At 35.0% G+C, this 13,088-nt stretch overlaps 1 protein-coding gene across 4 annotated transcripts in view; it reads right to left on the bottom strand.

Moving 5' to 3' along the window:
- Positions 1-2,370: 2,370 nt before the first annotated feature.
- Positions 2,371-13,088, bottom strand: part of Rbm46 (RNA binding motif protein 46) — a 46,131-nt gene continuing 35,413 nt past the window's right edge. For 2 of the 4 annotated variants that reach the window (XM_040752595.1, XM_040752594.1), the window contains exon 5: positions 2,371-3,209. In XM_040752595.1, the coding sequence (XP_040608529.1) occupies positions 3,010-3,209 (200 nt within the window). In that variant the 3' untranslated portion in view covers positions 2,371-3,009. Of the gene's footprint in view, positions 4,241-8,196; positions 8,257-13,088 lie in introns of all 4 variants that reach the window. The other 2 variants (XM_040752596.1, XM_040752597.1) reach the window with 2 other exon arrangements.

Below are 13,088 nucleotides of genomic sequence, written 5' to 3'. Positions count from 1 at the left end.
AGACACCATTTCTCTATCAAGAAAGGAATTGCAGAATGAGAAGTTTGCATTCCACCATATACAAGATCTATTGCAGCAGATAGGGCATAATCACACAGCACATAGGCAGAGCCCCAATTAGAGCACAGGGCTGGAGGTGTCCAGAAAAGAAGCACTTCTGCCCTATGAGTATGCGTTTATATAAAGCTTTTAACAGGGTGTGTGGTGGCGCTGGGTTCCTTTCTTCTTTCTTAAACAGGAATGGACAGAATGCATATGGTCAGTTGGATCATTTTAAATGACATAGGTGGAACCTTTGAAATTCCCAGAAGCCAGCTGAGCCTTCACCATATCTGCCTGCAGCAACTGTTACTCTTTTTTCCATTGTACTTTCCCTAATTGGGTACTGAGTGATAATCATTCTCATACCCTCATACCCTCTCCCTCCCCTCTCCTTAACTCCAGCTGTTGAGATTACCAGCTTTGACTACCCACCACCCAACAAGGAACCTAAGTGACCATGGATTTGTATTGAAAGCTCTGAAAACATGAGTCAAAAAACACATTCCCTTTTTAAGGTTTTTTTTTCAGGTATTTTATCACAGCAACAACAAAAATTCCAACAGATCATGTTGGTATCAGTGGCAATAAGATTAATTAGCTTAGGACATAAGATATGGGCTCCAAGTCATAGATATGTTGAGTTTTAGATATTCAGGAGACATCTGAATTAGACATTAGCTTTTTGTTCCGTATGACATTATAGTCATTATTTGTATATTGATATAACCGATGGTTCTTTCTGGCCCAATGGGCTCTTTTAAAAACTAGCTACCAGTCTTTTATTGTGGCTTCTAAACTTTGAATCATTGCTACAGCCTTACTCACTCTAACACATGCTGAGAGTTAAGGTTTTCATCTTTCTGAAGATCACAGCTCCATAGTAATAGGCCCAAAATTTAGCAATAGTAATTTGCAAAAAGATGCATGTAGTATCTCACAAAGGTTGTCATTTGGACTGTTTCTTAGCCCAATGAGATATACTGTACCTATCAACAGTTTGTGACTAAGGAAGCCTTAATTTGGGGCACATATAATTAACCTGCTCTACAGAAATCAAGGCAGCATGTAACTAGTCAAGTAAAGTCTCATACAGTATGAACAAGATTATCATACCACTGCATAAAGGAAGTGTTTCACATAAATGCAATGCCGGCTGCAATTGTGACTGAAGGGAGAAGTGATAAAAAAATGTGCAAAAAAATACACTAGTATAAAATATACCACCAAAAGATCAGCTACTGTGTGACTTCTTACACTTACCAGTGTTTAACTTTAATATTGTAAGGACTACAGGAGCCTTCAGCTAGACTCAAATAGATTAAAAACTGTTCATTGTCAAAGAACAGGTTTTTGGCAGAAATCATAGTCAAACTTGATACCAAAGTTTATGCACTTACCATTACATAACCATGGATCTTCAAACATTTTATGTGGTTAGTAATTCTCTAAATTGTTTGAGGTTTTTTTTCTTTCTTCTTTAAAAGTGAAACTTCATAATAACTTATAATTTGGGCAATTACAAGTATTTCTATGAAAAACTAAATGTGACAAAGAAAAACTAAATGTGTCTCTTTTTCTGGCGTAGAATCTGAGTCACCTGTGTCCCAAGGGTAGTCAGTCTCATAGCAGCTGGAAACATTCACTGCATATTTTCTGAATAGATGATTTTCACCCAAAAGCCTATCATATATGTGACAGCTGTGTTGTGAAATATATGCAGTGCAGATTTCATGTCCATACTCTTTTAGATCAGAAAATCTAAAGCACCAAACTGCAAAGGTAATACACATGCTCTAGGGGAAATAAGCCTTCTTTAGTACTGAAAAAAACTGAGATTAATTTACTCTTCTTATAACTTTCGCCTAGAAAAATCAAATTAAGCTGAAAGGAAAATTATTTGCAACTATTTTGAATTCTATGTATGCAAATCCCGACTACAACACTTGTTATTTTTAATATCTAGGTATTAATGAGATCTAAAAAGATCTGATATTAACTATGAAAGCCATCATTAGAATTGTCCATCTGTGCTAATAAACTGACGAAGTCAAAATGATCTTAAGTAAAAGGGGGGAAATTTCTACGAGCACTTGAAAATGATTTTATTTTACAACTCTCTTTACAATATCTGACACTTTGATCTCATGAAGACATGGTACGTACGACCCTGAAACTGTTAATCTGGTAAGTAAAACTGTTCTGAAAGATGAGAGACATTTGTGTGTGTGTGTGTGAATTCTAATAAAAACAAAGCACACATTAGTAGCATCATATATTTAATGGTGAAAAATTTGAAGTATAAAATTAAACAACACATGATTTCAACATTTAAAAAACATTAACACTTCTTACCAAAACAATGTAATGAATATCAAAGCATAAATGAATCATAACTATAAAAACCTTAAATATATTAACAGCAAAATTGTAATTTATTTGTGTAACAAATATTAACTAAAATATTTAGTTACTTTCAAGGACCACAATGGTAAACTGATTTTTTATTACAACTTCCAAAAATTTGCATCTTAATCTCTTTTGTCTCATCATTTCTTTCTACATAATATTTAGATGCCTCTGGTTACATAACTGTTCTGAACTCCTCTACAGATAGCGATCCTTGGTAATCTAGTCTAGTACAAACACTGTCTCTATGTACTTCAATATTAGTGAAATGATGCTTTACAAAGATGTTATACAAAAAAACATAAACTACTGAATCTTCAAACTCAGGAATTAGAAACCCCCCAAGTTTACAAAGACAATAGTAGTCTGTCACCGAATAACTTTTAAATGCATCTCTGCAAATTCTACCACTTTTGTCATTCTGAATTATAACTGATGTTTAATATGTTAAGATATAGTTTTTAAAGTCAAATGTGCAAACCCAATTCAAAAATAGAACAGTACTTATAATTTCCATGCCTTATACAAAGAAAATGTTATACTAATGTATCCAGACTTTCTTCAGAAGAATGAGGCCTGATTGGAGATATATAGTCGTTGTCCAACATGGCTGCCATTAGCAAGTGATATTGTTGGTGACAAGGGATAACTTGGATAAGAGTAAGGCCTTGAAGTATAAGGAAGCACGCTGGGAGTCCCAGAAGAGAGGGTAGCACTAACAGGGGAAAGACTATTTATTGAGCTGCGACGGAAATTGTAGTCTGTAAATAAATATATGAACAATTATGCTGCACATCTTTGTGGACACAAATTTAATTCAAGAGACAAAACATTCAGACGACAATCACATTTTAACATAATGTTCTAACATTTAGATACCTGATGATACTGTAATGATGGTGGATTACAATCACTGCAGTGCAAACACTAACAGTTACATCAAGTCAGGACTCTTTCCTTAACTGACAGCACTGCTTCAAAGGTGTTACTATAGTGCATCCGTGGGCACCTTTTTCTTTCTAATGCAGAAAAAGAGAACCTCTGATTTCTCTTTAATCAACAAAGAAGCTTCTTTAAATTTGGTTTTGACACCAAGTTTATCATGAGGGGAAAAATAGAACAGCAAATTCAGTTTCATTTTTTTTAAACTAAATTAGGCATCAAACCAGCATAAACACTGCCCCTGGACTTCTGGTACAAACTAACTGTCCAAAATTTCATTATTTAAAGGCTGGCACAAACACTCATATAACCAAACACATCAATTTAACATTAGATTCTCACTGGTAACACAAAACAGGAAAATGAATCATCTCTACCAAATGAACTTCAACAACCATTATCAACTTAATAGTATAGAAAAATATCCAAAATTAACCAAATTTTAAAACAATTATATTTGAAATATTAATTTCAAACAAACATTCATCTTATGTACCAATAATTTCCTGCTTCCTTAATTATAGTAATTCTGTATGTGTGTATTTTATTGACCAAATTTGTAGATCCTGTACTTTCCAAAAACTCAACTATGCTCTTTAATCTAGTGTAAGTCAAAGTGGTGGCTGCAACTGTAAAAATGATCATGTATAAAAGTTGTGGTATTGATGGAATGGAAGAAATGGAATAGGGTCATTTAATGTACAGGTCAAGCTTTCCCCCTCCAGTATCATTCACTATGAGACCTATTAACACATGAGCATCAACTTAATGTTGTCATGGGACTTAATGTTTAACGAACAGGACTGAGACCAACTGCAGGAGAATAAGCTCAAGCAACATCAGAAAGGACCTATTTAAGAAAAAATAAAAAATGAAATCAGTTGTAAATAGTTTTAATTGCTAGCACTGTAAAACTTTAATTAGATTAATTTTATAAACTAATTTTTATAAATGGCACCACATCAATAAAGCAGCTTATTTTAAGAAATGTTTTGAAATGCCCAAAACAATGTTCAAAATATCTGGATATTTTGAATTTTGAAATTACTTTGAAACCATTTGCTTTTCTAACATTAGATTTATTTTAAAGACTCTACTTTACCCAAGGGTTAAAGTATTGACTATAAACCGAAACATTAGATTTTCTATGTATTGATGAATAAATTGCCCTTTAAGAGTTCTGATTCTTTCCTGTTGCAGACTGTTATCCAAATACAGTCCCTTAGTAGCCACATACTGCTAATTCACCTAGCTCTTTAAATTTTACTAATGCAGTCATCAACAACATGGTTTAAAAGTGACATCAGCAGACAGGAAATGTTTTCAAGGAGATACCATGCTCTCTTTTGAGTTTCCATCCATTCAAGAGGTAATGGAGCCAGACTACTTATGAAATGTGGACTCAGAAGGTAGAAGAAGATTGAAAACCAAGCTAGATAGCTAGCTGGCTATGAGTATAAAACAGCATTTCTGGCAACCCTTTACCATAAATCTTTAAACAAATATGGATCACCTACTATATTCTTCTCATTTTTAAAGAAAACTACATTAAGTCCAAAATTAGAAGTTGACTCATAACTTTATTTATGTAAGATAATGAGAAAATCTCCAAACTACTCCAAGAATTGGGCAAGTGAAAAGACTTTAGCTAGATGTTCGTTAAAATTTCACAAGCGCTTCATAAATAAATTCTATTCCAAAAACCACTGTGAATTTAAGTATATTCAGAAAAACATCTGGGTGCTTAGAAAATAGAACACATGTCAAATAAGATAATAAATTAAATGTAAAATAAAATAGAGAGCTAAATAAGCCTAGGAGTAGAAGCATATTCCTTAGATATATTTTACATATCATAGAAGACAGCAGAAAAAGAAAAACTTAACAAATGAGTTAAAATTCCAAGCATGTAGATACTGGCCCCAACCCTATCCCAGTTATTCCCCACTTTGAGTACATCCTCAACTCTTAAGTCCCACTGTTTCAGACCCAAACTTTTTCTTTTTTATGAATGATACAGAGACAATTTCAGAGTTTAAATTTTATACTTCATGTAATTCAGCTGTCTTGATATTTAAAATTGAGGTGCAATTTACAAACAGTAAAAGGCACACACTCTATAATGTATTAATTTACTGAATTTTGACAGTTATATAAGTTTATGCAATCCACACTAAACAGATTTTTTAAAAATCCATCAGATCACCTGTCTTTTTTCAATTTGTAGTCACTTTCTGATTTCTACCACCATGGATTAATTCATCTAGTTTTGGATTTTGTTATTTTTTAAAATATTTGCTATTCTAGCTTCTTTTGTTTAATATACTTTCTAAGATTCATGTTATCTATTTAAGCAATTTCTTCCATTTAATTGCTAAGTTTCATCACTCAGCTGCATGAATATACCATGATTTTTATGCAATCACCTATTGATGAATATGTGAACTTTTCTAACACTGATCTCTTACAAATATGTTCTATGCTCCATGCTCATTCTTATATAAATGCTTTTTCCTTTGGGGTAAATACCTGGGAATAGGGTTTCTGGGGAGATATTGTGCTCTAGAATTCTTTACTGTAACCACACTGTATTCAAACATAAAAACATGAAGTTGCCAGTTGATTACAGCACATCTTCTACAACAGTTGGTATGCCAGCATATGTATACACACACGGGGGTGGAGGGTGCTGCCTACTACATCTTACTATGGCTTTGGCTGGCCTGGAATTCACCTTGTAGAAAAGTCTGGCCTCAAATTTGTACCCATCCTCCTATTTCTGCCTCCATATGTTGTGATATCAGGTATGCACCACCAAACCTGACCTAGTATTTTTAGGTATAGCTATGTCAATAAATGTGATACTGTATTTCACTGTGTTTTAATTTAGAATCCCTTATGACTAATAATGTAAGCATTACATATGTAAATATCTTTGTTCATGTATGTTAAGCCTCTTGCTTATCAATATTGGTTTCTTTTTGACTATTGGTGCTAATAAACTTTTTACTAATCTAAATCCAAATTAAAGGTACAGAATGGACTGAAACTTTACAAGTTGTTAATTCAAATGATCCCAATTCATATGAATAACAAAGACAGAAGGCAGTTAATTAGGTAAGGCATAGATCCATGGGTATATGGATATACAAGTTAAAAATTTAGACCTCCTGACTCCTAGGAAGGTATTGTTTCCATTTGGCCATTCTTTTAAGAAACCTTAAGCAGAGTACTTGAAAGAAAACATCTCCAAAGTTCTCCATTTCAAAAGAGCAGAAGGTCAAGTCAATGGCGCTTTCTCTAAGATGCCTGGCTGTGGCTTGCACCTATCCATCTTCACAACTTCTGTTCTCAATGCATGCAGCTCCCTCTATATTTCCTTATTTGCACTAGTGAGGAGAGCAACCATGAGAATGTTCTAAAAGAAATCTTCCTTCCTTCCTTCCTTCCTTCCTTCCTTCCTTCCTTCCTTCCTTCCTTCCTTCCAGTGTCTCATGTATCCCAGGCTATCCTTTAACGTGTTCCAGGGATGAGCTTGATTCTCATCCCTTTGTGCCTCTACCTCCCCAGTATCTGAAATAATAAGAAAACATGAACCACAATAAATCTCTCTAGAGACCAAAACTAGCACAAACAAAACGAGGACAACATATAAAGAAAGTGCCCACTGACACTAAAATTAGTCTAGCTGCTTTCCTTTTAAAGAAGCAAGAAGACCAAACAAACCATATTGTGAGATGTCGATTTGTTCCCTGTGTACTAAAGATCGTAATGACAGGCTCTTTCTACTGTTAGTTTCTCAACTGTCTAGACAGCAGCCTCTCAAAGCAAGAACCATGAATGGAGCTCACCAGATAAATATCTGGGCCAGACTGAAGAGAAAAGGCTTAGACTTGGGTAAAGACAGCAACTCTCCTCAGGTTTCATTTTTGCCAGTAAATCAATCCTCACAATCACTCTAAGTCAAGTTTTAGGGTTAAAAGAGGTAGTTCTAAAACAGCACTCTGTGTTTGAAATTTAGGTAAGATTTAAGATCTGCTAAAATCTGTGAGGATAAATGTAGAGTCTAAAATTTAAGTGTGAAGAATAATAAAGATATTTGTCATAGACATTAATAATCTCAGATAATGCTTGTCTATCACTTAGTACATGCCAAAACTAACCATATGAGATCAGTTACAATGGAGACCCTTCTAAAAGCATTGCAAGTACTCTCATTGCTCCCTTTGATAATGCTGAATTAAGGCACATCATGGTGAAGTAACCCACTCAGGACAAAGAATTATTAGATGGGCTGATTCCTTTACATGCAAAAAATTAGTTTTAGCAATTCATAAACTACCTTCAAGCTGCACCCATTCCCCCACCCACAGGTTTCTTTCTTGTGCCCTGGTGAGAAAACCACACAGTAAATTGTTATGGAAACAATTTAGAGTCAAAATATTATTTTAATAATGTAGAAAAACATCTCATTCTAAAGCTTCAGAAACATCAGCTATTTGAAACATAGTGTTCACTTTCAACTGTATCTGATTTAAACTATTTACAATCTTAGCAGTTCAATTTAGATATCAGAAAATTGTTAGATTCAAAGACTGGAAAATATCTGAAATATGGAAACCCATTTAACCTTTAAATGTTTTTCCTTAACTAGTCTATAGCTAATAAGCTCTTATAAGCAAAATATCACAGAGGGTTTTATTATACAATTCTAAGCATTTCCTCATATGGTCAGGAGAGGATTAGCTGAAAACTGTTTTTCTGAGAACAAAATATACACAATATTCCTAAGACATGTTTTCTTACCTGCTTATTTTCTCCAAATTCTTCTACACAGGTCCAGGCTGAAGAGACTGTGTTCCCTGTCTGTAAGCAGTGAAGACAGAAAACAATTGAGTCTTTAGGTTGGTGTTATCCCTATCTTGGAAGTGCATGGAATCCGTGATAACTTTAGTTTAAAACTCTGATTGGTAAATTTAAAAATGGGAAAAAAGAAACAATTGACAACCAGGTATCATTTCTGGATTCTGAAAAGATGAACAGAGAACAGTCTTCTGATATCTAAATGAAAATCATCCAAAAAAACTTCTGTCAATTTAGTTCTTACTCATCAGTGTATTCATCAGAAAATGCTCTCCAATTAAGATAAAGAATTTTTAAAAATTAAGCAAGGATGCATAATTTCAGAAAAGCAGAGAAATTTATGCAAATTCAGTAAGTGTTCTGTAGGTATAGTTATTTACACATGAAGTATCATTTATTTCCTGCCTTTAGAAGAGATAGACGGCCAAAACAATGGTAAACTTCAAAAACTTGCTTGACAAGTCAATTTTCCTAGGAAACTACTATAACCAAACACAGTTCCACTGTAACATCCATCTGTTTTAGCTATTACCACTTCATATGCCTTTCCATCAAGAATATATATCCAACTCCATGCTAAGAAACTACATACAAGTATGCACAAGTAAAACATGCCTGATGATCTCCAAAAGCACTGTAGCATTTTAAATAATACTTTAAAGAAAAATTCAGCATAAAAATGTCACAGTAACTTGTTACCACATAATGAACTAGGCATTAAACAATTTTGTTTTTAAGCACAAAACACATTTCTGAAAAACAATGACAACATCTAAGAGGATAACAAATTGTAGGATCATGAACAAAGAAAATTCAAACAGCTACAATCTTCTTTGAGAATTGTCTTTTGTCCCTGGTAAGGACGGGTCAAGTCTGAAAAGGGAAATGACAAAAAAGGGGGAAATTATAATACATGGAAAATCAGTGAAGCTTAGAACATACTGGTAGCTAAGGAGTAGTTACTGTTAAGGCAAGACTAACCCTGGTAAAATTCAAGTTGACTGACTCATGAACTGAACTCAAGTAGACCAGCAGCGTGAACAGAACTCAAGTTCACTACACTAAACTGAGCTGAAAAAGCATCTCATTTCCCATTGGGAATAAAACAATCTAGACTTTTCAATCCTTTGACACCTTTGTGATGAGGAAATAACTCCTCTCTGAGTAAAGGTAGCATCATGTTAGACTTCAAATTCTCTATTCTCTATAATTTTTCATATGAAATATCTGGCATACAATAAAAAATCAGTATATTAGAAAATAAACTAGATCATCTAAAGTTAACAAAAACAGGTCCCTATAATATTTAGATAATGAAATTTCAATCTGGATATTAAAATAATTATGTATTGACAATGGCACATAAACCCACATGTAGGCCAGTGAGAAAACAGAGGACCTGGAAGTGATCAAATTTTTGACAGAGGTTCTTACTAGTGTACATCAGGGGAAAGACAGCAATAAAAAGCTGGGAATGTGCATTATAGGATAAAACTAAACCTCTCTATCTTTCATGCTGCACAAAAATCAAACATTTAATGTAGCTAAACTTCTAAACTATAGGGGATTCATGCCAAGATATGAGGATAGGAAGTGACTTTCTGAATAGCTTGGGACACAACAGCAAGAACTGACAACTGAGATTGCAGCAAGTAAAGTCTCTGCACAACAAAGGCAGCAGTGAATGAAGAGAGAGCCTTACATATGAGAGAAAATCTTTGTCAGCTGACAAAGAATTATTATCCAAAATACAAAGAAATCAAAGAATGCGTTGTCAAATCATCCAACCAACAAATGAGGTGAAGAGACAGCTCTCAAAAGAAATATAAATGGCCAATAGATTTATGAAAATGTGTTCAGTATCTTTAGCCATTACGGAAATGCAAATGCTTAAAAGGAGTAGGGATCCTTACCCATTGCTATAGGGGTGTGAATTAATCAATCAGTATGGAAATTCCTCAAAAAACTAAGGATGGTCACATGATCTACACCAAACTCCTGGGATATACCCAAGGTGTTCTATGTCTGCACATCACAGATATATCTGTACATCCATGTTTACTGCAACACAGTCACATTAACAACATAATGAAACAAGCCCAGCAACAGATGACCAGATAAAGGAAATGTGGCATATATATGTATACCAAGGAGTTTTATTCAAACATAAAAATGAGATTGGGAGGCTACCAAGATGTCTCAGTGAATAAAAGTGCTTACTGCTGAACTTAACAACCTGAGTTCAACTCCTGGGATCTACAGAGTAGATACAGAAAACTGATTTCTGCCCTCCTTTTGCATGCTATGCACCTGTGTGCCCATACACATACACATGTACACAAACACACACACACACACACACACACACACACACACACCTCTCATATGCAAACTCTGTATTTAAAAGCAAAACCCCACAAAAGTAGTGACACTGCTTGTACTGAGGAACGGGATCAGTAGGATGACTGAAGAATGAACAGAGAGTAATACTAGTAGATTTAGCCAAGGAACATAAATACATGTATGGTAGATATCATGATGTTAGGATGAAAGGTATTTTTCTTGTATGATTAATGCTCACCAATAGGGCCTGGGGAGAAAGCTCAACATAGTGCTTGTGGCACAAGAATGAGGATTGAAGCTGAGGTCCCCAGCACCCACACCAGAGCCTGGAAGGATGTAATTTCAGTGTTCAGAAAGCAAAGACTTACCCTTAGGGTAAGCTAACAGAAAGGAGGCAAATGAAGCGGACAACACCAGATGTCAGCCTTGGGCCACCACACGCACACACATACATGTTCATATAGTAAAAATGAGCAAACATACATGTCCATACAGCGGGAATACTCATACTGCATACGTGCATGCTAAATTTTTTAGAAGAAACTGGAAATCCTAAATTGAGCTACACATGGTGACTCAGGTCTGTAATCCAAGCTTTGAGGAAGCAGACTTAAGCTACAAAGCAAACTAATCAAAACAAGTATAAAATCAAGTAAAATTCCAAACCTGAGAAATCCAAATCAATGCTAAGACTGAACATACAAAAGAGTAGAAAATAGTGAAAGTGTAAAGGCCTAACAGGTGTGTAAGCAGAATGATAGAAGCAAAGGAGAAATAGGTATTTGAAGACAATACTAGACGTTTCTAAGATACATAATAAAACCTGTTAAAATAGCAAAAATAATCTTCTAAAAACCAAATATATGAAACAGGAAACTGAAATAATTTCATCAGCATATCCATGCAAAATCTGAATGTTTTCAGATAGATGCTTTTGCTTTTAATGTTTAAAAAACTTGCTGTTACCTAGCTCATCATTTGGTATATGTGCACACATATGCCACTGATTTATCCTAACGTGACACTAGTTCGTCCTATGGTACATCTGAGCACATATGCCACTGATTTATGCTTGTGTGACACTACAGAATCACGGGGAAATGGCAGTCTTCCACAATTGTAAATAAATGGAATGGGGGCTGGTCTAGTGGGCAAAGCGTTAGTTTTGTAGTTAACCTGATGACCTGAGTTCAGATACCCAAAATCTCCTTCAAAAGCTGGATATAGTAACACAAACTTCTGTAATGCCAGTGCACATATATGGGGAAGTGGGAGGCAGAGAGAAGACATGACCAAGCAGCTCCCAAGATAGCTGGCAGAAAGCAGAACCAACCAAAAACCTTATCTCAGCAACGTAGAAGACAGTATCCAACTCTGGAAAGCTGTCACAGGACTTCCACGGGCATGTCATTCTCATTCCCACTCACAAAGATGTCATATACACGCACACAAAACAAACATTAAAAGAAGTTAATACATACAAGGGGGCTATGATCTTAGTTGGGTAAACTGCTAGCCTTGCGTATATAAAACCAAGTTCCTTACTCTCTGCCCTCTGGTACATAGGGAGTAGGAGAACAGCTTGAGCTAAAAATCCTGGATCCAAAACAAAACAACAACAACAATAAAGGACAATTAGTCACAACTTGACACAAGATACAAATGTCACAAACTTTGAAAGAATAGTAGATGGAATTATATTAAAATTAAAAACTTGTTTTCTTAAGATATACAGTGAAAAGGGGTGCTATAAAGTATATATCCTACGAAAAACAAGTGACAGAAAAAGGCAGGTAAGACCTAACCTGTGAGTCATGACCCCTTTGAGGGATTAATGACCCTTTCACAGGGGTTGCATATCAGATGTCCTGCATATCAGATACTTATATTACGATTCATAATAGTATCAAAATTACAGTTATGAAGTAGTAATGAAAACAATTTTATGGTTGGGTCACATAACATGAGGAATTGTATTTAAGGGTCACAGCATTAGGAAGGCTGAGAACCACTGCTTTAGATTAAAGGAACAGTCTTCAGAAACATACTTCTTCAAGAGGATAGCTTAATAACATATCATCCTTACAAAAATATTTGCCACTAAATACACACACACACACATACACACACACACAAACCTGAATAAGACTGCACAACTAAAATTCACATATATTGCTAACAAAGAATAAACTGAAAAAAAAAACATTTGGGAAAACTGTTTATCACAGACCACTGAAGTTTTAAAAACATAATCCTACTATATTCAGCAAAGCTGAATGCAAATGACCACTAAAAGTATTATGTACAAGAGTCACCATAGCGCTGGGCGGTGGTGGCGCACGCCTGTAATCCCAGCACTTGGGAGGCAGAGGCAGACGGATCCCTGTGAGTTCGAGGCTAAGCTGGACAGACAGCCTCCAAAGCAATACAGAGAAACCCTGTCTCGTAAAAAAAAAAAAAAAAAAAAAAAGAGTCACCATAGCATCATTACC

The sequence above is a fragment of the Mesocricetus auratus genome, unplaced genomic scaffold (genome assembly GCF_017639785.1).
Source record: "Mesocricetus auratus isolate SY011 unplaced genomic scaffold, BCM_Maur_2.0 Super-Scaffold_100009, whole genome shotgun sequence".
Classification (NCBI taxonomy): domain Eukaryota; kingdom Metazoa; phylum Chordata; class Mammalia; order Rodentia; family Cricetidae; genus Mesocricetus; species Mesocricetus auratus.
This window is presented reverse-complemented; position numbering and strand designations above follow the sequence as displayed.